The sequence below is a fragment of the Grammomys surdaster genome, unplaced genomic scaffold (genome assembly GCF_004785775.1).
Source record: "Grammomys surdaster isolate TR1022 unplaced genomic scaffold, NIH_TR_1.0 126182, whole genome shotgun sequence".
In the NCBI taxonomy this organism is placed as follows: domain Eukaryota; kingdom Metazoa; phylum Chordata; class Mammalia; order Rodentia; family Muridae; genus Grammomys; species Grammomys surdaster.
This window is the reverse complement of record NW_021620988.1, coordinates 621,812-643,508: the sequence shown is the minus strand read 5'-3', so window position 1 is coordinate 643,508 and position 21,697 is coordinate 621,812. Positions and strand designations below refer to the sequence as shown.

Sequence of the window (21,697 nt, the reverse complement as noted above, 5' to 3'; positions counted from 1 at the left end):
GGAAGACTAATATCCCAATTTTTGAGTCAAATTACAGTAAGCTATAATTAATATCTACCAGGATGATGACCTCTGGCCTGGCCCATTCTGTGGTTTCTAGAAAATGGTGATGAGTCAAATGAATCACATTTTATAGAGGCTTATAAAGGTACACCTGTCAAGGATAAGCATATGTCTTGACATATTTCTAGCTTATGTACCCTCCAATACATGTGATAAAGCACAGCCAGTTCAGATGAGCCAAACAAACTTGTTTAGGGAAGTGAAAACATGCCTCCAGCATTTCAGGAGATATCTGTCCATGAGCAAAGGGCTTTGAGCTTTGAGCCATTTTTTATCTTATGGATCTCTTAAGATACATTAATTAAAGCTTAAAACATAACTTTGGCTCGCACCTAGGAAAACAATAAAACCAACCAAACAAAAAGATATTAAAATTGCCAGTAGAAAAGAGGAGTACTATGAACAATTTTATGTTTCATTTATATGAAATTAATTTTTTCCGTTTATATAGTATTTCTTTTCATTTTTATTTTTTTATAGTCCAGTCATTGTTCCACTCCTGGTCTGCCCTCCCACAGTTCCTCGTCCCATTCTTCCCCCAACACTGTCTCCAAAAGGATGTCCTGTCCCCCTTATTTTTATCTAGTGAATTTAAAAATGATTTTGAGGTATGGCTGAATATTTCAGAGATCTGAAAACTTATTTTTTTCTAAGAGGAAGGGAACAAATGGAAGAGCTAACCATGTGAGTTCTGTAGCTCAGGTGGCACAGGAGGCATGCGAGCGTCATTGATTATCCTGGAAGGCATGCGAGTCTCATTGTTTATCCTAATGATGATGAGTATCTGTTCCACTTAGCACCGTCAATATGCAGTTTCTGTCAAGATGACAGCAACATCACACAGTTGCCTGCAATACTCATATTTTTTGAAGTATCTTTCTTACTTTCCTTTAAATCTTTTCTCTCATAGTCTCAGACTTTTGTATTTATGAATCTTACTTTCTAAGATGATTTACTACACATGAAACTTTAAAGTCTCCCATAGAGATAGGTTTTTCACTGTGCAAACATGTATATATTTCTTCTTGTGAATTTCAGAAAAAAAATTACAGTATTTACCAACACAATCAGAGAGTTTCTGGTATGTGTCCTTGAGTGTAGATTACAATTTGGGTCAGTTTATGTGGTTTTCTATCTTTCAATGTAAATTTATTTTGTAGTAATAACAACTAAGTACATCTATTCCCTATCCTGAATACAATGCTTGATTTATGGATATTCCTTCCACACCATTGCATATTGATATTTTTCAAAAAGTTACACTATAGGAAATTTAAAACACAAAGAGTTTGGTTTGATTTATATATTTAATATGACAGTAAGCAGCATTCAGGTATTGTAGCCCTTTTAATAATTAATGATGACATTAACAAAATCTGGAAAAATATTCTGCAACATTCTATGGCTTTTAGGTATTTTATGCAGAAAACAAAAAAATCTTAACTTACAATATCTTTTTGATCAGGAGAAAAAAATCTCAAGGATACTTTGTTATTTTAACAGAGAAAAAATTTTAATTTAAGTGTTCTAGCAAGATAACATTTTATTCTGTTTTTAAAAATACATTGTATATGAATTCTTAAAGATTAAGCATCATTGACAAACAAGACGTTTTTATCAATCTTTTCTAACACTTTCTATATTTTAATTTTTCATAGTATATTTTTGAGTAATATAGGATTTTATTTCAAGAAAAATTATTTCTTTAGAAAAATAATGTCTATTTAACTCATATACAATTAATTTTCTAGAAGAGTCATACTTAAATAAAGTTTAATTTCAGTATATTTTTATTTTATATACAAACATATGAGGTGGATGATTATAAAGTATTAGGCATCAGCAACTTTAGTAGATTTTTATGAATATACATTTTATACTTTTTATAGCCATATGCTTCATTGTAGTATATAGTCTCTTTAATGTGAAAAAATAAACATATTTATTCACAGAGCCAAGTATGCACATTTCTCTAGGCCATAAAAAGAGGTAAGATACGTACATTCAAATACATGCTTTTGTATTTTGTCATTTAAGAAATAGCTGATAGTTGGCTAGCTATTATAAGAATATGATTTAAACTTAATAAGCATCTTAGGAATTATTTGATGTTAGCTTAATAAGTCTAGCTAGCGTTGGAATAAATTTTGTCACTTATTTTGATAACAATTATAATATTGTAAACATCTAGTAAATTTAGTTTTTATTTACTTGATCAGTATTTTTAAATATTCTTTTTTTAAAAAATCTCAAATTAGTTACAACATATACTTAGCAATATAAGCTGATCATTCTAGACCTATAACATTTTAATTAACTAATATTAAACTAGTCTCTACTGCAAACTCTGATTTAAATTATAGAAACTGAATTTCAAAACCTTTTGAGTTATGATTCATATGAAAACTTCAAAGCAAATTTTTATTTTGATCTTTTTAAATTGAAAGATGTAATTTATATAATATGTACTTCACAGGATATAATTTATATTTGTAATTATTTGCAATAAATATTTCTCTAAGAGAACCTGGCTGTGTTTGTTAGAAACAGGACACTTTCTGTATCAAGCCAGCTTTATGCCTAATATAGAAGTATAACATAAAGCAAGATGTAGAAAAGGAAGATAATGTTTACCCTTAGGTTGTGTTAACACTGTTGGCTTATATTGATTCTCATGAAATTTCTTTTGGTATTGCAGTTTGGTGAAGTAGATATTATTATAAAGGAAATAAAATAACAAATTGCTTAAATTCATCCTGTTCTTTCCAAAAGAAGTTTCTATTCATTTCTCTTAGGTGAAACTTTCAATATATAGATTTTCTTGTTAATATTAAGTATCTTAACATAAATTGTGGTGCAACTATGAAAGAAAAAGCTGAAGTGTATGGTTTACTGACTAAACAAAGACAAAGAAGAATAAATAAAGATGGTATTTTTTGTATTATTTATGATTTTCCTTTCAGACTTGTCTTTGTCTCAGCTAGACACTGTTCAAGTTACATTCTGTCAAAGCATATGGTACATACTGCCCATGTAATGAAATTTTAAATGGTTAGAATTTTAAAATGATGTACTATGCTTTTCAATGGGGGCAGTGTCAAGCTGAAGAACAAGCAGGGTATAGCATGATTATGACCAGAGCTCTTACATCCATGAAGAAAGAGAACCAACACATTGAAAATGTACCATCTGATTTGGAAAAGAGCATGAGCAAGTTTAAAGTTGAAAGAAGATGAGTGCATAGAAATCAGTTGTACCTGCTGATAAGATCAGTATCACTGAAACTAGACCTGTTGTTTCTCTCTGGTTCCCTGAAAAATATATCCTAGGGGAAAAAAACCATCAAGGGCTCCAACTGGTGAAAATGCAGACTCATTTTAAAGACCAGAGCCAGAGTTGAGAATGTTGCTCAACAACTTTTCTTCTTGAAAGTGACCGATACAGGGAAATAATTTTAGAGGACCAGTTTCCAAGTTGCAATGACTATGGAATCAGACTACACATTGAACTGTTAGCAGAACTTGGATACATTATCTATGTGATGCTGATTGTTGGATATATATATACAGATTTATGTGGTGCTGTAGCCCTGTACTGATGTTCCAGAGAACTGAAGCCAGAAGTTGAGTTACAAGGTCCAAGAGTGACCATTCTATGGAGGTAATAACTATGCTTAGTTGATGACAACAAGATGTTGAAATTCCCAGGGTTCAGGAAAATAGTTGGATTGGTGAAGGATCAAGACCAGAGAGAGACTATGGAAGAGAGAGACTATTAAGAGAGATCAGGCAAGCCCAATGAGAAGCCATCACAATTCTCAGATGCAGGTGTGAGGGTGTAGGCTTTAGAATTTTTCCTACTGGATTTTAGTCTTGCTTTCATACTTTTTTTTGCTATCTTTTTGATATTCATTTTTGAATGATAATGATGTTGTATGTTAGATGTAGATGCATGTAACCATATGTTAAGTCATAGTTAAGAGTTGGCTTTGAGTCAAGGGATTAAATTCTGACTATGAACTTTTAAACAGTCTTGAAAGTTGTAATAGATGTTTGAATAGACCCAACACATTTTTACATTAGGGACATTTTGGTTAAAAAGGGAGAAATTGTAACATTCAAAGGTGATCTGTTTGGCTGTGAAGGTAACCAGGGTTGAACTTGTAGTTAATCTTTATTATAAATTAGGCTGCATTTAAAACTACCTGTGAGATACACTTCTGTGGAGGCTTTTCCAGAGATACTTAACTAAGGAAAAAATGTTCTATCCTGGATGTGGATATCCCATTGACTAAAACTCTGAACAGAATTTAAAAGGAAAGATAAGGGAGCTTATTTTAGCACATAACTTTAATTTCTCTTGCTGGAATATAGACATGTCCTAGGTACATACCTTTAATACCAAACAATGAAGGTAAAATTAGTTTGTAGAAGAAATTGCTCACATTTGAAAGCAATATCTAATTGAGTGGCAGCAACATGATGAATGAGGAGTGAGACAGAGATTTGACAGAGTAGCATATGCCCAACTCTCATGAGAATAGAGAGTAAAGACAGGCTACAAGAGAGAGAGAGAGAGAGAGAGAGAGAGAGAGAGAGAGAGAGAGAGAGAGAGAGAGAGAGAGATTTTTTTATAGGGATAATTAAAGAGAGACAGCTTGCAGAGAGAGAACAAGCTAGATACAGATAAAGAAAAAAGAGCCAGAGAATGAGAGGTGAGAGCATATTACCAGGATAGTATGAGGCCAAGCCGAGCATTTCAGGAGAGTGTGAGAAAAGAGAGATTGAATCACCAGCTAAGAGAGGAGTTTGATACAGAACAGCTAGGTTAAATCAGCAAGCCAGAGTTCAGAACTATGTAAAATAGGTGATCTATAATGTGCAGTAGCAGATCTCAGAGGCTGAAAACATTCTAGGCATAGATAAGACAGGGCAGAAGATAGAGGCTTCCAGGACTAGTCCTAAGTTAGCAGACTGAAATACTAAGCCTCAGAGACAATTTCAACAGGAGAATAAAAGTTAGTGACACTGCTGCCAAAGTTAGAAGCGCTTCTTGGCTTGCATCCCTGGCTTTGATGGACTATGCCATCAATCTACAATTAAAATGCACCCCTTTCCCCATCACATTGCTTTTGGCATATGCTTTGACACAGCAATGAGAAAAATAACTAACTCATTCATTGTATGGTATCCAGTAACAAGAGGACATGACTCTAACAGAATAGAACTGAATTAAAACTATGTCCCAAGCCTTATATGTGAAGAGATTTGATTCCTTTTAAATATTATGAGACCCATGGATGTGAGTATGAAATGTGGTTGCATGGAGAACAGAGAAGTTGTTTGACTGCAGGATTCACTCACTATCAGTCAACATTCTTCAAAGTTTTACATGTGTTACAAATCTTATTTTTTATAACATATCTTTGAGATAGGTAGTAGTAGTAGATTTTTCCATTAAGACAACACTAGTCTGATGTTTAGTTGACCAAATATTATCAAAGCCTTTATATAAGTGATTATAAGCCAATGTAGAAAAAAAACAATTTGAACCTAGACTATTACAAATATTTCACAGTATATATTTAAATCAACAAAATATCAGTAATAACTTTTTAAAGAAATGGAGCAAATTAATAAAGTTTTAAGAGATATTTATTATAAGTTTCATATGCAAAAATGGCTTCATGAATATTGTTGAGATCTAAGAGTCACACACAAACCACACAATGATCTCAGACAGACAAGGATGGTTGGTTTATTAAACACACACCCTAAGATTGATCTATCAGGGCCATAACTCTGGATTTATAGGGACTGAGCATATGACCCCAAGCATATTTCTCTATCAACTCATAAATGCTAAACCTACAAAACCACAGATAGTTCTTAAGCAGGTGCAGGAAGTTACAGCCAGTGGTCGGCTCTGACTTAAGCCATTTTAGACAAAACAGTTCATACTGACCTCTAATTTGATAGGTCCTACATAAAGCTCTGTGGAATTTTTAACATTAACCAACCACATACAAAACATAACAGGGTATCTGATCAGCATGATGTTGTTCTGAGCCAAGTTATTTTTCTGTGTCAATAATGGGCAGGCATATTACAGCAACAATATGAAATAACCGGTAGGCATGGAACAAAATGGCTACAGCTGTGCTAAAAAGACAGGTCTCAACAAATATATATTGTTTGATTATATCTGAACACATAACTGGAAATTAAGAATCATAGAAAGGCAATTGAATGCTGAAAGCACTTTCATGGACTTTATGATGGTCAGCTGAAGGAAGGAGTTTCTTACTCTTTACTATTCTATGAATACCGAGGTAACATTATTTTTTTTTTGAGTTACTTGCCAAAATTTGTTTTAATTCTTTAAATTAAAAAAAAAAGAAGTAATAGCAGAATTATGGTGAGAATCTTTAAGTTTTAATAGAGTTTGTTTAGTACTATGAAAGGAGTATGGAATTAATTTCCATTTTCTCATCTTAGAAAACATGGCAGTGATGAGCATCTTATGCAAAATCCTCAGATGAGCAGTTTGACTCTCTGAATCGGATGATGTCTTACATTTCTTCTTACCCACCAAATGTTCTTCACAGTGAGAGAAAATAATGGGATTACTTCAACCCCCAGGGTATAGAAGGCATTCTCATTTCTTACCGAGATATTGCTCGCTTTGTGTCACGCTGCCCTCACATTGAGAGGAAGATTGAATTGAGAATCAGATGGATTAAAATAATGCCCCATTTTAATGAAATAGGAGCCTTCTAGGTATAACAGGGAACTTCATCTATTGAAAACAAACATCTAAAGTTAGGAGATAAATTTTCTTTTCTCATTTCAAGTAATAAAATAAAACAACCAGATCATTGCTTATTTTGGTGTTTCTAATTATTGAGACATCTGGCAGTTTCTTTTTTTATTAGGATGATGTTGTAACTTTCTCTATAATGAAATTTAATTATGTACCATGGCAGTACATCCTAAAGGAGTGATATTGGAATTTTGATCAAATGACACTTAACATTTTGAACTATTGCTACCCTATGTATTTTAATATTTAATTCCAAAATAAATATGTATGCAATTTATTTAATGGAATAAAGCTATCATATTTCATTATTCCTTGGGAAATGACTCCATTGGTTAGCTTGGCAGCTCAATAACCGGTAAGTAGATTCTGATCTGTAGGAACATTTCATATCATACAGTGGGAACTATTGCTACCACCAGCAAGTTGGAAATCCATAAGAAGTGGACTTCTAATCACTGGTTGAATAAAACTACATCAATCATATTGTATTCTTTGCCAAAAAGGAAACTTTTCTTACTAATTAAAATAGTTTATTGTTTTAAAGTTACTTTTAAGAAAGAATCTGAACCTATTTTGAAGAAAATGACTAAAAATATACCTGGAATTTTTCATCATCTTTAGCAATTAGGAAAATGAAAATCTAAAACAAATCTGAAATTTCTTCTTACCTCTGTCATAATGGTAAACATGGAAAAAGCATGGAATATTTGACTACTAGGTATCTTGAAATATTCAATAATTAGTAGCTAAAACCAAGGGAAATGTATAAATTAAACATAAACCAAATAATTAAAAACTATAATCATTTGTTGAGGTTTAATGTAAAATCAAATGAGTCTAAGCACCATGGTTTTCCTTGAACCAGATGCAAGGCAATAAATAACTACTTTCATGATGACTCCTTTGAGAGATTAATATGTTAAATTACTTTCAGTATATCACAGGAAGAGAACATATTTTGTATTGCATATTCACATTTTGTTTTGGTTGTCTATATTTTAACTGTGCACTAAGTTATATGAAGAGAATTATTACACTATTTATTAGCATCATGCATTCATTCAGTATAGTGTAAAAAAATGTTCACAACAGGCTAACCGCATAAAATTTTGTACAATATGTACATTCTCATAGGCTGCTTTTTTGCATAAATTAATTCACTCATTATACAGTGTTGCATTAGTTAGTGTTCTATTGCTGTGAAGACAAACATTAGCCAAAACAACTTATAGAAGAAAATATTTAATTTGTGGAGTAGTGCATTTTAATGGTGGAGGGAAGGAGGATTGCCAGCAGGCAGGCCTAGTGCTGGAGAAGAAGCTGAGAGCTACGTTATGGTCAAGAGACAGAGTGGTTGTACCAGCTTGCAATCCCACCAGCAATGGAAGAGTCTTCCTCTTTCTCCACATCCTCGCCAGCATCTGCTATCCCCTGAGTTTTTGATCTTAGCCATTCTGACTGCTGTGAGGCTGAGTCTTGGGGTTTTGATTTGCATTTTCCTGATGACTAAGGATATTGAGCATTTCTTTAGATGCTTTTTGATCATTTGAGTTTCCTCAGTTGTGAATTCTTTGTTTAACTCTGTAACCTTTTTTTAAATAGGGTTATTTGATTGTCTAGAATCTAATTTCTTGAGTTCTTTATATATAGTGAATATCAGCCTTCTATCAGATGTAGGATTCATAAAGATCTTTTCCCAATCTGTTGGCTGCCATTTTGTCCTATTGACAGTGTCCTTTGCCTTACAGAAGCTTTGCAATTTTATAAGGTCCCATTTGTCAATTCTTGATCTTAGGGCATAAGGCATTAGTATTCTGTTCAGGAACTTTTCCCCTGTGCAAATGTGTTCGAGGCTTTTCCTCACTTTCTCTTCTATTAGTTCCAATGTATCTGGTTTTATGTGGAGGTCTTTGATCCACTTGGACTTGAGCTTTGTACAAGGAAATAAGAATGGATAAATTTGTATTCTTCTACATGCTGACCTCCAGGTGAACCAGCACCATTTGTTGAAAATGCTGTCGTTTTTCTACCGAATGGTTTTAACTACTTTGTCAAAGATCAAATGGCCATAGGTAAGTGGGTTCATTTGTGGGTCTTCAATTCTATTCCATTGATCTTCTTGCCAATCTCTGTACCAATACCATGCAGTTTTTATCACTACTGCTCTGTAGTACAGCTTAAGTTCACGGATGGTGATTCCTCCAGAAGATCTTTTATTGTTGAGAATAGTTTTCGCTATCCCGTTTTTGTTTTGTTTGTTTGTTTGTTTGCTTTTGGGTTTTTGTTAATTTTTCTTTTGAATTCTGTGAAGAATTGAATTGGAATTTTGTTGGGGACTGCATTGAATTTGTAGATTGCTTTTGGCAAGATGGCCATTTTTACTATATTAGTCCAGCCAATCCATGAGCATAGGAGATTTTTCCATCTTCTGAGATCTTTTTCAATTTTTTTCTTCAGAGTTTTGAAGTTCTTGCCATACAAATCTTTAAATCACTTCGTTAGATTCACACTACGGAATTTTTTATTATTTGTGACCATTGTAAAGGGTGTCCTTTGTCTAGTTTCTTTCTCAGCCTGTTTATCTTTTGAGTAAAGGAAGGCTACTGATTTGTTTGAGTTAATTTTATATCCAACTACTTTGCTTAAGTTGTTTATCAGGTTTAAGAGTTCTGTGGTTGAATTTTTGGGGTCACTTAAGTATACTATTATATCATCTGCAAATAGTGATATTTTGACTTCTTCCTTTCTAATTTGTATCCTTTTGACGTCCTTTTGTTGTCTAATTACTTTGACTAAGACTTCAAGTACTAGATTGAACAGGTAGGGAGAGAGTGGGCAGCCTTGTCTAGTCCCTGATTTTAGTGGGATTGATTCAAGTTTCTCTCCATTCAGTTTGATGTTGGCTACTGGTTTGCTGTATATTGCTTTTACTATGTGTAGGTGTGTGCCTTGAATTCCTGATTTTTGTAGTACTTTTACCATGAAGGGGTGTTGAATTGTGTCAAATGCTTTCTCAGCATCTAGTGAGATGATCATGTGGTTGCCTCAATGTAGGGGAATATGAAAGCAGGGATAGGAGAGTGGGTGAATGGATAGGGGCACACTCTCATAGAAGCAGTGAAAAGGGAGACAGGATAGAAAGTTCTTGGGACAGGGGAATGGGGAAAGGGGATAACATATGAAATGTCCATAAATAGAATATCCTATAAAAATACAGTTAAAAACTTTTCTTCTCATAATTTGTTTAAATTTAATTATAATGAATGAGTCTTCCTTCTTCCAACTTTTTATTAGGGATTTATTCACTTGGTATCTGTCAAATTTTGTTTTTTTATTAAGGTTCTTCTCTTTGATTAGAAGAAGTTCATTAGTTGGTGAGGTCTTTTGTATGTCATTTCTTCCACCACATATATTCCCTTCCAATTTTGTCTATTTAAACACTACTGCTAATAATAATACTAATAATATGAATAATGATATTAATAAGGCTGTGTGGTAATGGTTCATAGTTTCTCTGTGGTCTTTCTCATCTTCCCTAGTTTTCTATACTTTCTGAGAGACCAGTACCCTGCTCAATGTTCTGTGCTCTATACCTCAGTACTCAAGATATTCTTTCTAGATTTTCCTAGCAATAAAATTATTTCAAGATTTTCACCTGTTCTCTGGGTGAAGTAGAGAGGTATATTTATCTCTTTTTTAAAAGAATTCTATTACACATAAAATTCATGTAGGTAGATGTAACTTTATCATTTTTCTAAAAACATCTCTGATTCTCAATTTGTTTTTTCTGCCTATTTTCATTCCTTGTCTTCTTTGAGATCTTTCCCCGAGCCTGGAGGAAGAACTCTATCAAAGGGAATGAACTTTAGGTGGATTCCATAAGTTACTTATTCTCATGGTAGTCCTTCTCAGCCTTTAGTAGCTCATGAACAACCTTAATTGGCTTCTTATTAGCTTCTATGGTATTTCATGTCTCATATAAGTACGTGAGGACTCATATCCTAACCCTAGTTGAAGGAACTATATCTTTGTATATTTGGGGGTAATATTTTAATGGTTTGAATCATTGGTGGCATTATATGAAATGTAAGATTCACAGCTTTAGTGAGGTTAGTACATGACCCATGTCTAACAGCACATAGCTCTCATACAACCCAGTCCTGGTTGCCATTTCATTAGCCCCACTATCCTCCAGTACAACCTACTGCCTCCCATCGTAGCACATTTGTAATTTTTAAAAAGTGTCCACAAGAAGAGCTGAAGTCAAAATGAGTAATATTGCATCATAGGTCTTTTTTTCTCTTGGTAACAGTTTCATGTGTAGTGCTACCTTCAAGATAATATTTACCAACACAGGAAAACATGGAAATGATTGTGTAGTATGTATCAGCAATGCCTGTGTAGCAATAGCATTCTTCATTTCTTCTTATGGAAATGAGTTTCACCAGCTTTTGTTATTCAATAATATATTGCAATTTATGATGATGTAGTAAGTATCTGAAGATTTAACAGTGACTATCATAAATAGTATATAATTGCAATACCACATTCCATTGAATGATGACTGATTAGGAACAGATGTTGTCTGGTTAATTAATCCTCACAACTAGCAATAGATATTTTTAGGTCTAATGGATGTTAAAAAACATTTCTCAAGTCGAAGTTAAAAGTTTTTGCTTTTCTGATTACCCAGTACTTTTCCTCTGCTTTTCCACCCTTTTCTCTACTTTCTGAAGACTGATATCTTTCATATGAGCTAATTCTGTTCTCTTTGCATGTAGGATTTGATACCAGTATTTTGCCAATTTGCAAGGATTCACTTGGCTGGATGTTTAATAGACTTGATACAAACTACGACCTGCTATTGGACCAGTCAGAGCTTGGGAGCATATATCTTGATAAGAATGAGCAGTGCACCAAGGCGTTCTTCAATTCTTGTGACACTTACAAGGACAGTTTGATATCTAACAATGAATGGTGCTACTGCTTCCAGAGACAGCAAGGTAAAAGATGAGGCTTCTATGATGGAATTAGTTGGCCAGCATTTCAAATTTTATCTTTTCCCTCATAATAAAAAATATCAACACTACCCAATGCTTCACTCATTTTAGTACATTTTCTAATTTGAATGTTTAATGAAAGAGCAAATAGGCACTATATTGAACAAAATAATTGTGCCAAAGATACAAATATTCTAAATAAGATGGAAAGTAGTAATTAATATTTTATATTAATGTATTTCATTATAGTTCCCATTATGAACCAGCAAGCAGCACACAGAGATATGAGAACATAGATATTAAAAGTAATCATTGAAATTAATTTGCTATCTGCTTTGCCCACAGTGTAAAATAAATGGGGTTTTTATCACTATACTGTCGAGTTTTAATGTTCCATTTTGTGATCTTATTAAGTGAGTTGCATGAGCCATGGCATTCACTGTGAAGTTATTTTTACTCATTTTATTTTCAAAATTACTTAGTCTTTCAATCTTTCCAAAATAGTTTAGCTTGTTAAAAATTTGCTAGTGAGAGAGTATTCAAAAACTCTGCAAGAAATAAGACAAAGGAGAAAGCAATTGTGTTCATTGTACACCTTTTAAAATAAATTATACATTTTAATTAAAATAGAATCATATCACATATTTTTTCCTTTTCAACCCCTCTCAGATACTCCCTTCTACTGGCTCCAAATCAAATTGAGATAAAAAATGGACTTAAATTTAGGATCTTACTTATAGAATGAATGTTGTATATTAAATACATGCAGGAAAATGCATCTAAATATTTTCACATTATGTTCAGTAAGTGGAAAACTAAGGAACCATTGTTATCTTGGTGCTAATGGAATAAACTGGAAACAAGGTTGATATGGTACAGCTAGTATTGAAATTACTTTCCAAACTTGATGAAAGCATAGTGAATGGACAAGGTACAGCAATTATCATCTTAACTCATATAAAATTATAAAATTTGCTTTGCTAAGGCAATCATGTACATTTACTAATAGTTCAAAAATTGGGGAGAAAATAATTGCCTACACATTGACAAGGTGTGAATCAAACATGGGTTTAGCTTAGAGGAGGCCTTACCTATCAGTAAGTCACTTTACATAAAAAGAATTTGGGTGATTGGGGAAGTGGGGAGAATCTCAAAGGATCGAGGAACAGGGAAACCATAATCCAAAATATTTTCTTTAATAAAATATCTATTTTCAATGAAAAAAGCCAAAAAATGTAAAATTGAAATGCTTCCTTAAATGTTTTAAACTGCACATATTTATGAATACACATTACTGACTTGATTACATGTGCATTCTATGTAATGAGACACTCGGTCACATGACATTCTAGCCATTGAGAGCTAGTGTACTTTTATAAATAAGATAATAAATTCAAGTATATTATCAATAAAATGTGCCCATTCACATTTTTCTGTATTTTAACATTCGCCATTTTGGTTTTGTTGTTTGTTATATCTTTCATGTTTATTAGTGAACATTGAAATATATGAACACATTGAACATACATGTGTAATTTACAAAGCTGAGTTCATTGAGCCTGAGGGTGAGTGGTGGCTATGATGGCCCAAAAGTAGGGAAAGGCATATTTAGTATTGTATGAAGATATGTTTGATTTTAAATTAGTAAAAGTTTAGTTTGAAAGGTAAAAAAAAAAGTATTTTTAAAAGCACATTTAAACATGGCTAGGATTTCAGGTATATATAGACACTAATCTCCATATTTATGGAGTAAAAAATAAAAGAAATTTAATTTTCCTTTACAGCACATTAAAGAAGTCTTTTTAATAAAATTGGAAACTTGGCTAATGGTGTGGCAGTAAGATAATGAGACAAAGATTTGTGTGGGATATATCAGTGTATCTTGATGTATATTCCTTATTTTAAGGAAAAGTTAAACTGCATCAAATTAAAGATGAACTACCGTCAAGTAGTTAGTTAGTTTCTAAGAACAAATTCCTCTTTTTCACTTTTTACTTCTTTGATAGGATATTTTTCGCCTCACATACTGACCTAGAACATATACAGCTTATGCACCTTATTTTTTTCTTTCTGCTATGCCTTTTAATAATTAAATTATTCTGAAATTGTCATAGTAAAAAATTTTAAATTATTTGAATTGTATTGCATATTCCTCCTTGTTCCTGGGACCATGCAGTGAAGAAGCATAAGAATTGTTTTGTTATTTTAGTGTTTTTGACAGCTATAATACTTTTCTGTCTCTATCTCAAACATAAAAATTGTTCATTTTTTTTCTGATGACATTTGTTTAACCTTTGAACAAGTATTTTAATGTTAAATTTCAATAATACATATTCCATTATACCTATATAGAATATTCAAATTTTGTACAAATGTGTTTATTTAAATCACTGATTGTAAAAACAATACACATACAATATACTTACAAATTGGCTTTAGTACTGTAGGTATTTTTGAAACGTGACTTTAAAAAATTTATATTATATTCTTTGTTAAAACTTATATATTTGAAGACTTTATGGAAACTAGAAAGACCAATATAGTAACATTTTACAATAAAATAATGGATAAATGTTCAATATTACTGGAGACAAGCAGTATTTTTCTCATATAATGTTTTGTGGTGAATTTTTTTTTACTATCTTATGACTTATGTTAAATTAGAGGGAAATGAGTTAGTTCCTTGATCAGCAATCAACTGGATTTATATGGCAGATATTTTAAATGTAGAAAAAAGGAAGTATATTCCATCATTATCAAATTTCAGTTTTTCATCAAATTTTGATCATTCCAAGAGATATCAGAAAGAACTACTATAACTAGAACTTGCTAAATTGTTATACTCTGTCGTGTATCTGTAAGTATATATTTCTGTGAATGTCTATCATGGTATATCTACACATGTGTATCCACATGAAACCATTACAACAGATAGCTAGCATGAATCTTACTGTGATGAAAAGCCTTGCTTGAGGCTCATAGCTTACAGGTACACTGTTTCCTTTACAACATCCTTGAAGTACTGTATTTAATGTCCTTGCAGATCCACCTTGCCACACTGAGCTCAGCAACATTCAGAAGCGACAAGGGATAAAGAAACTCCTCGGTGAGTCACAGCTCATTCTTCTGAAAGTTTTATTGCTTATATAAATAACCCCAGGGAAACAGCAACATAAAATCAATATTAATCCAACAAAGACAGACTGCATGAAAGTTCATCAGCAAAATTTATGAACTTTTGGAAAGACATTGAACTTACTTTTATTACCTTACCAATTGAAAAATATAATGCCTATTTTACTGCTCTAATATCTTGTTCATATTTGAAAGTTTTTAAGTACAAAAGAGATTTAGCAATACTAAATTTAAGAATTAGCAGAAGTGTCTGGTTTTGCACTTAAGCATTTAAGAATTGATGTGACTACCTATATGAAATTTAATCAACTGATTGCATACATGTGGCAAAAGTATTCTAACAGATAAATATGAGCCGGATTTTTGTGGTTTTCATTAGTATGTTTTCAAATGTAGCTTTTAGTAATTAAATATTGATACACATGATAAACAGATAGGTAGATAGATGATAAAAAAATAAATTTCATACATTATAGTCCATGTTTCATATATTATATGCCATATATCAACATTTCTTTATTAATATATGTATAACAATAGTTATAATTGATATTAGTACATTTTTTACATATCAATATATTCCAAATATATATCAACATTTCAGAAATTATATTCCAGATATAGTTTCCTCTACTCTTTCCAGTCCCCCAGTCCACTTCCCCTCTCCCCGAGATCCACTTTTTCTCTTTTTCCCATTAAAAAATAGGAGCAGATTTCCCAGTGATGTCAACCTAACATGGCATAACAAATTACAAAAAAAAAAAAAAAAAAAACAACTAGGCACAAATCCTCATATGAATGAAAACTGGACTAAGCAACCGAATATACGGAAAAGGGTCCTAAGCATAGCCGAAAGAGTCAGAGATGTGCTCCAGCTCCACTCTTAGGAGTCTTACAAGAACACCAAACTATAGAACCAAAATGTATATGCAAAGGATATAGTTCAAATTCATACAGGGTCCATGATTGTCTCTTCAGTATCTGAGAGCTCCTATGCGCCCTGCTTAGTTGATTCTGTGTGCCATATCGTGGTGTCCTCTACCTCTCTGGCTCCTGTCCCCCTTCCTCCCCACCCTTCTGCACAGTTATCCTGGCTCTGCCTAGTATATGGCTGTGAGTCTCGCATTTGTTTCCATCAGTCATCAGATCATGACCCTCTGATGACAATTTGGCTAAGCACTAATCTATAAGTATAGAAGAATATCATTAGGAATAATTCCACTGACATTTTTTTCTCTAGTAATGTTTCTATTCTGGGTCTCTAGGCTGCCCAGCCTTAGAATCACGGCCATCTAGGATAGTCCATGTGTGGGCTAACTCTCATGGTGTGGGTCTCAAGTTGGACCAGGGATTGGTTGAACACACATACAAGCCTTTGCCACCATTACCCTGGAAAAACTAGAAGGTAGAACAGATTCATTATATGTCAAACTTCTGTGGCTAGCTGAATGTCTCTGTCCCAGTGCTACTGCTGGGATCCTTGCTGAAGTATGGAAGATGGCTGGTAGGGGCTACATATCCATCCTTACTAGGAAACATCACTAGGGCCACTCTAGTAGAATCCTGGGAGTTTTCACTGTACTAGGTTTCTACAAAAAGTCCCGAAATTCTAATCATCTTTCCATGTATTCTCTCTGTGTCAAAATTCAGTAGTTTTAAATTGGAATATTTTTCATATTGTTAAAGAGCTCTTAGCCCAGGGCTCATCTTTCAAAGTAATTTATCATAAAATATTTTATGTGAAAAACTGATGATTATAATAAATAGTGTGGAAATTTCCTTCTTAAATTGTGACCAATTCTTGTAATGATATAAATCATTGGTGGAAATAATATACTGATGCGTGAGCATGTTTGAGTAACCCAAAGTTGTACATAGTACCATGAGGAAACTATTATCTTCAAATAAATATTTTAGTGTTGATGAAGGTCCAGTCATACTGAAACCAATTTTTTCTTATTTGAACTTATTCTAAAAATCACATTTAATTACCATGTGGCAAGAGCATCCTTACTCTTCTTTTATAATATAAATATAGATATTATAACACTGGATATCCTAAGTGTTCTTTCTGATGAGGGTACAATAATGATACATAGTTTGGCCAGCTGCTCTGTCAGGGTAAAGAGTCATGTATCCCAATGTAACAAATCAATTTGCGCTCATATCTGCAGTAGAACTGCTGTGATTAATAGCGTTCCCTTTTAAATGTGCTGCCATAAGAAGTGACAGTAACATATATTTTCAAACAATAATAATTTAAATATTTAAATACTACAAAGATTTTTTTATTTGATGTCCTTACGTCTATAAATGAAACTCACAAATTTTCTATATTGGCATTATTTATGTGAGTTCACATGTTTCTGGTAAATTATATTTGAATAAAATATATCATGAATTTGTTAGATGTATAAAGCTTTTTAGGATGTAAAATTATCCTACAATTGTAAACAGAAAATAATATTCAGAGTTTCTACATATATTAGATATGCCTTAACTAAAAACAACAAAACAAAACAAAACAAAACAAAACCAGGATAATTCTGTTCATGTAAATGAAAAGCAGAAGAAAAAATGGAAAAAACAGATCATCTAGAAGATGTATCTTATATTGGACTGTTTGTCAAGAACTTTTATTTGAAGAACTAAACTTTTAAAGAACTAAACATTCATCATTATGTATATACTGTGTACCTGTTAGTATCTACAAATAACAGTAGTTGTCTTTCCAGCATTTGTTAGCTAGAGTATCAGTTTAAGAGGTGTGGTTTGTATAACAGTGAAAACTAAGGGAAGCTGAATATTTTCAAACAGAAGATATTACAGAAGAGTGTTAACAATATATAATGACAGTGTACACAGAGAAATTCACACACACACACACAAGTGTAGGAGGGCTTTTGTTCTGTGAATAATATTTAAACTTTAAAATAAAAGATGGAATAATGGTGAAGGATTTCAGCTGACCTAAGCAAAGTTACAAATTATATAGTAAAGAAACAGTTTGGTATGGAATAATTTTGTAATATATGAATAAAAATTTTGGAAAATGAAACAGGAAATTGTCAATAATGAAACAATTGAGAGTCTTATATGCTAAGTGTTCTGAAATATTTGATGTATGCATAGAGCCAGTCAGGTTTTGATTTTTTAGGATATTAATACACAATGACTGCATAAAATTTATAGCTTACTTATAAATTACTTCTGTGTTTGTGTGTGTAACCATGTATTTCACAGGACAATACATCCCACTCTGTGATGAAGATGGTTACTACAAGCCGACACAATGCCACGGCAGCGTAGGGCAGTGCTGGTGTGTAGACAGATATGGAAATGAAGTCGTGGGATCAAGAATAAATGGTGTTGCAGATTGTGGTAAGTAAAAGGCTCACTTCATACAATTTCCTAACATACAAATGTGTTAAAGACATTTAATGAAACATGCATTATTCTGATTATAGAACATGTAGAATATGGATAAATGTTGGTGGCAAAAAGAAGACTTAGTCTTTGGATATTTTAAGTTGTATGGTAGCAATAAAAGTATGTAAAACCAACACATCTGAAAATTTAAAGACTAATCATTAAAAGCTGAGTTCCAAATCCTACTTCAACTCAAAATGCCTCTCATAAGCAGATGTATTCATTAATGAGATGCTGTAAAACATAAGTCTCTGTACCCTAACAAAATTCAATTTTTAACTGTGAATTCCAACAAAGTAGAATAAAACATTACTGTTTCCTTTATGTTTAGCTATAAAAACAACATCTACCTATTGTCAGTTTTGGTCAATTTTCTAATACTTTGTAAACACATATTTTATGTGTATTTATTAAAAACGATATAAAAATTAGTATCATATATATTTTAAAGTTTTCAATTTATACCAAAAATGCTTTCCAGAAACCAAGATTCAAATCATGTTTGTGTTACACAAATAATTATCTATAAAACTATGAAACTGTAAATCTTCTTAGTTATAGTACCCCCAAAACTCTAATGATGGATTGAATGCAAACCATCCTTGTCGGGGTATTATGTTGAAATATTTATTCCTCAAATTATGAAGCTATTTGGGAACTTATAGAGTCTTTGGAATGTGGCGTCTAGTGGATTTTGTAGGTTTGAGCCCATCTCAGTTTGTGGTGAATTTCTCCTTTCCAGATTGCCGTGTAAGATGCACCTGACATAAGTTCAAAATCTCCTTGCATTTTCCAACTGTTCTTGTCACCCCAGCAACCATGTTTCCATGATATAATGGACTACACCCTTTAAAATTTAGCTCCAATTATACTTTACTGAATTTCCTCGTATTTGCTGGGTATTTGTTCACAGCAAAGAGAGAAGTAATTACTTAAAACAATTCCATGAAGCAGATCTAATGAAGTTTCTTTTCATCAACATCAATAAACATAATAAAAAATAAGTACTTAGTGATGACTTGTCTCTCTTATGTAAATTTTGGAATGATCAACAAAGATTACTTAAGAAGAAATAAATGCTCAGTGTCAGGGAATTCAAGGGCGGGGAGGTGGGAGTGGGTGGGTGGGTGAAGGCACATCCTCACAGAGGCAGGAGTAGGGGAGATGGGATAGGGGTTTCTCGGGGGTGGGGGGGATGGGGAAAAGGGGATAACATCTGAAATGTAAATAAAATATCCAATAAAAATCAATTAAAAAGAGAAGTAATTAACAGTAAACAATAATACATAATCTTACATATTTTACCCTTCCTATATTGCATTTGTTTATTCCACAAAATTTTCATAACTAGATTTTTGTGTTGGGGACGTTGCCTATATAATGAAAGCAGCAACTAGGGTTTAATACTCACCTGACACAGTATTAAAACCTAGAGAACATGCCTTTATAGTGTCTATCTTAAAATTTTAGCATAATCAATGGTTTCATCTACCTATGATAACAGTAATGAATATATTATTTGAATTTTTATGCTACCAACGAAAATTATATTCAGAAAAATTCAATAAGTGAGTAAAATTATTTTGTGAAACTCTTGGGTTTTCTTATAATGTTACAACTAATATATATATATATATATATATATATATATATATATATGTACATATATATATATGAATATGGATGAATATGGAATTTAAGAACTTTATTCTTCACATAAGATGGTAATTATGGTATGTTGTGAAAGCAATGAATTTACAACCACTTAATACATTAATAGGATTTGTAAGAATTAAGAATAAAAATACAGTATAATTTGAGGACCTAACATTTATTACAGTTATGATAAGAGATGTGTGAATTGTTATCTCAAAATACTAGTAGTTAATTCTAAGTTACTATGAATATTAATTTTCTGTTCCTCTAACATGCAAAAATGAATCCATTAAGCTGCTGGCTTATCATCACACAAATCTTACACACAAATTTATCATCACACAAATCTTACACACTTCAACATATCTCACTAAACTATGCATCATTAGTTTAGCAAGCTATTGCTTTTTCTAGAGACTCTCTGGAAAAATCAATGTCCTTACCTCTTGTATTTTCTAGAGTTTTATCATGTTTTTTGGATCGTGTACTTTCTCCTCCAAATTCGATATAAAGCCTTTGTAACTGTTTAGACATTCTTCTATAGTTATATGTATAAATTACACATTCCTAGGAAAAATTACTTGATTAAAGAAAATCAAGTAATAGTTAAACTACCCCAGATACTATTCAGTCTCAAAGTCACTAACTAAATAATGCTTATAAAGTTACCTTATAATATCAAGTAGCATATATATTTGATTTTAAATTTTAGCAAGTATAGATTTTGTTAAGACAACCGTTATCACCTCATATATTTGTAGAAGTAATTTAAGTAATATTTAAGATTCATAGTCTGACTTGATATTCTACAAAACTTGGGCTAAGATCAAATTTACTAAATTAGAAATCTTACACAGCACAGTGCTGTGAGCATACACATTTTAACACATGAGAATTTTATCATAGAACACACTTCCCAAGAATGGATTTTCCTCTTATCTTCATTGAGATAAACAGCAAATACAAATATATTAAACTTTTCTATTTTTTATTATTTTATATGACTCAGAAGTCATTTCATTGTATACTCAAATAAATATGGTGCCTATTTTTGTAGCTATAGACTTTGAGATATCTGGAGATTTTGCAAGTGGAGATTTTCGTGAATGGACTGATGATGAAGGAGAAGAAGATGACATTATGAATGATAAGGATGATATTGAAGATGATGATGAAGATGAAGGGGATGATGATGATGATGGGGATGACCATGATGGATATATTTGATCAGTGATAGCTAATGTCAATACATTCTACATTTTTAATATTTACAAAATAATAGCATATTGAGAATTTCCTTCTTATCCCTAAACAAAGTGATTCTAAACCTGACATATATTTTGTATAATTATTTCAAATATTGAAGTTAAAATCATAGAACTTTATGTTAAATTAGAATTATTTATTTTCAGTTATTATATGCCTTAGAAAAAAAGAAAACACATATGGGTTGCAGCCTGAATATAGAGAGTTGTAAAGATTACTATAACAAAAATATCAAAAGAAAATACTAGGTAATTGTTCCACAAACAAAATAACAGTGAACGTGTGCTTGGGATCATGTGTGTTGCTCTCATGACAGATTTTATAAG

At 32.2% G+C, this 21,697-nt stretch overlaps 1 protein-coding gene across 7 annotated transcripts in view; it reads left to right on the top strand.

The window, feature by feature from the left end:
* Positions 1–21,332, top strand: part of Spock3 (SPARC (osteonectin), cwcv and kazal like domains proteoglycan 3) — a 354,663-nt gene extending 333,331 nt beyond the window's left edge. For 6 of the 7 annotated variants that reach the window (XM_028757760.1, XM_028757757.1, XM_028757754.1 and 3 more), the window contains 4 exons: positions 11,667–11,888; positions 14,929–14,991; positions 18,264–18,401; positions 21,163–21,332. In XM_028757760.1, coding sequence (XP_028613593.1) covers positions 11,667–11,888; positions 14,929–14,991; positions 18,264–18,401; positions 21,163–21,332 — 593 coding nt within the window. Of the gene's footprint in view, positions 1–11,666; positions 12,312–14,928; positions 14,992–18,263; positions 18,402–21,162 lie in introns of those variants that run through there. The other variant, XM_028757759.1, reaches the window with a different exon arrangement.
* The last annotated feature ends 365 nt before the right edge of the window (positions 21,333–21,697 follow it).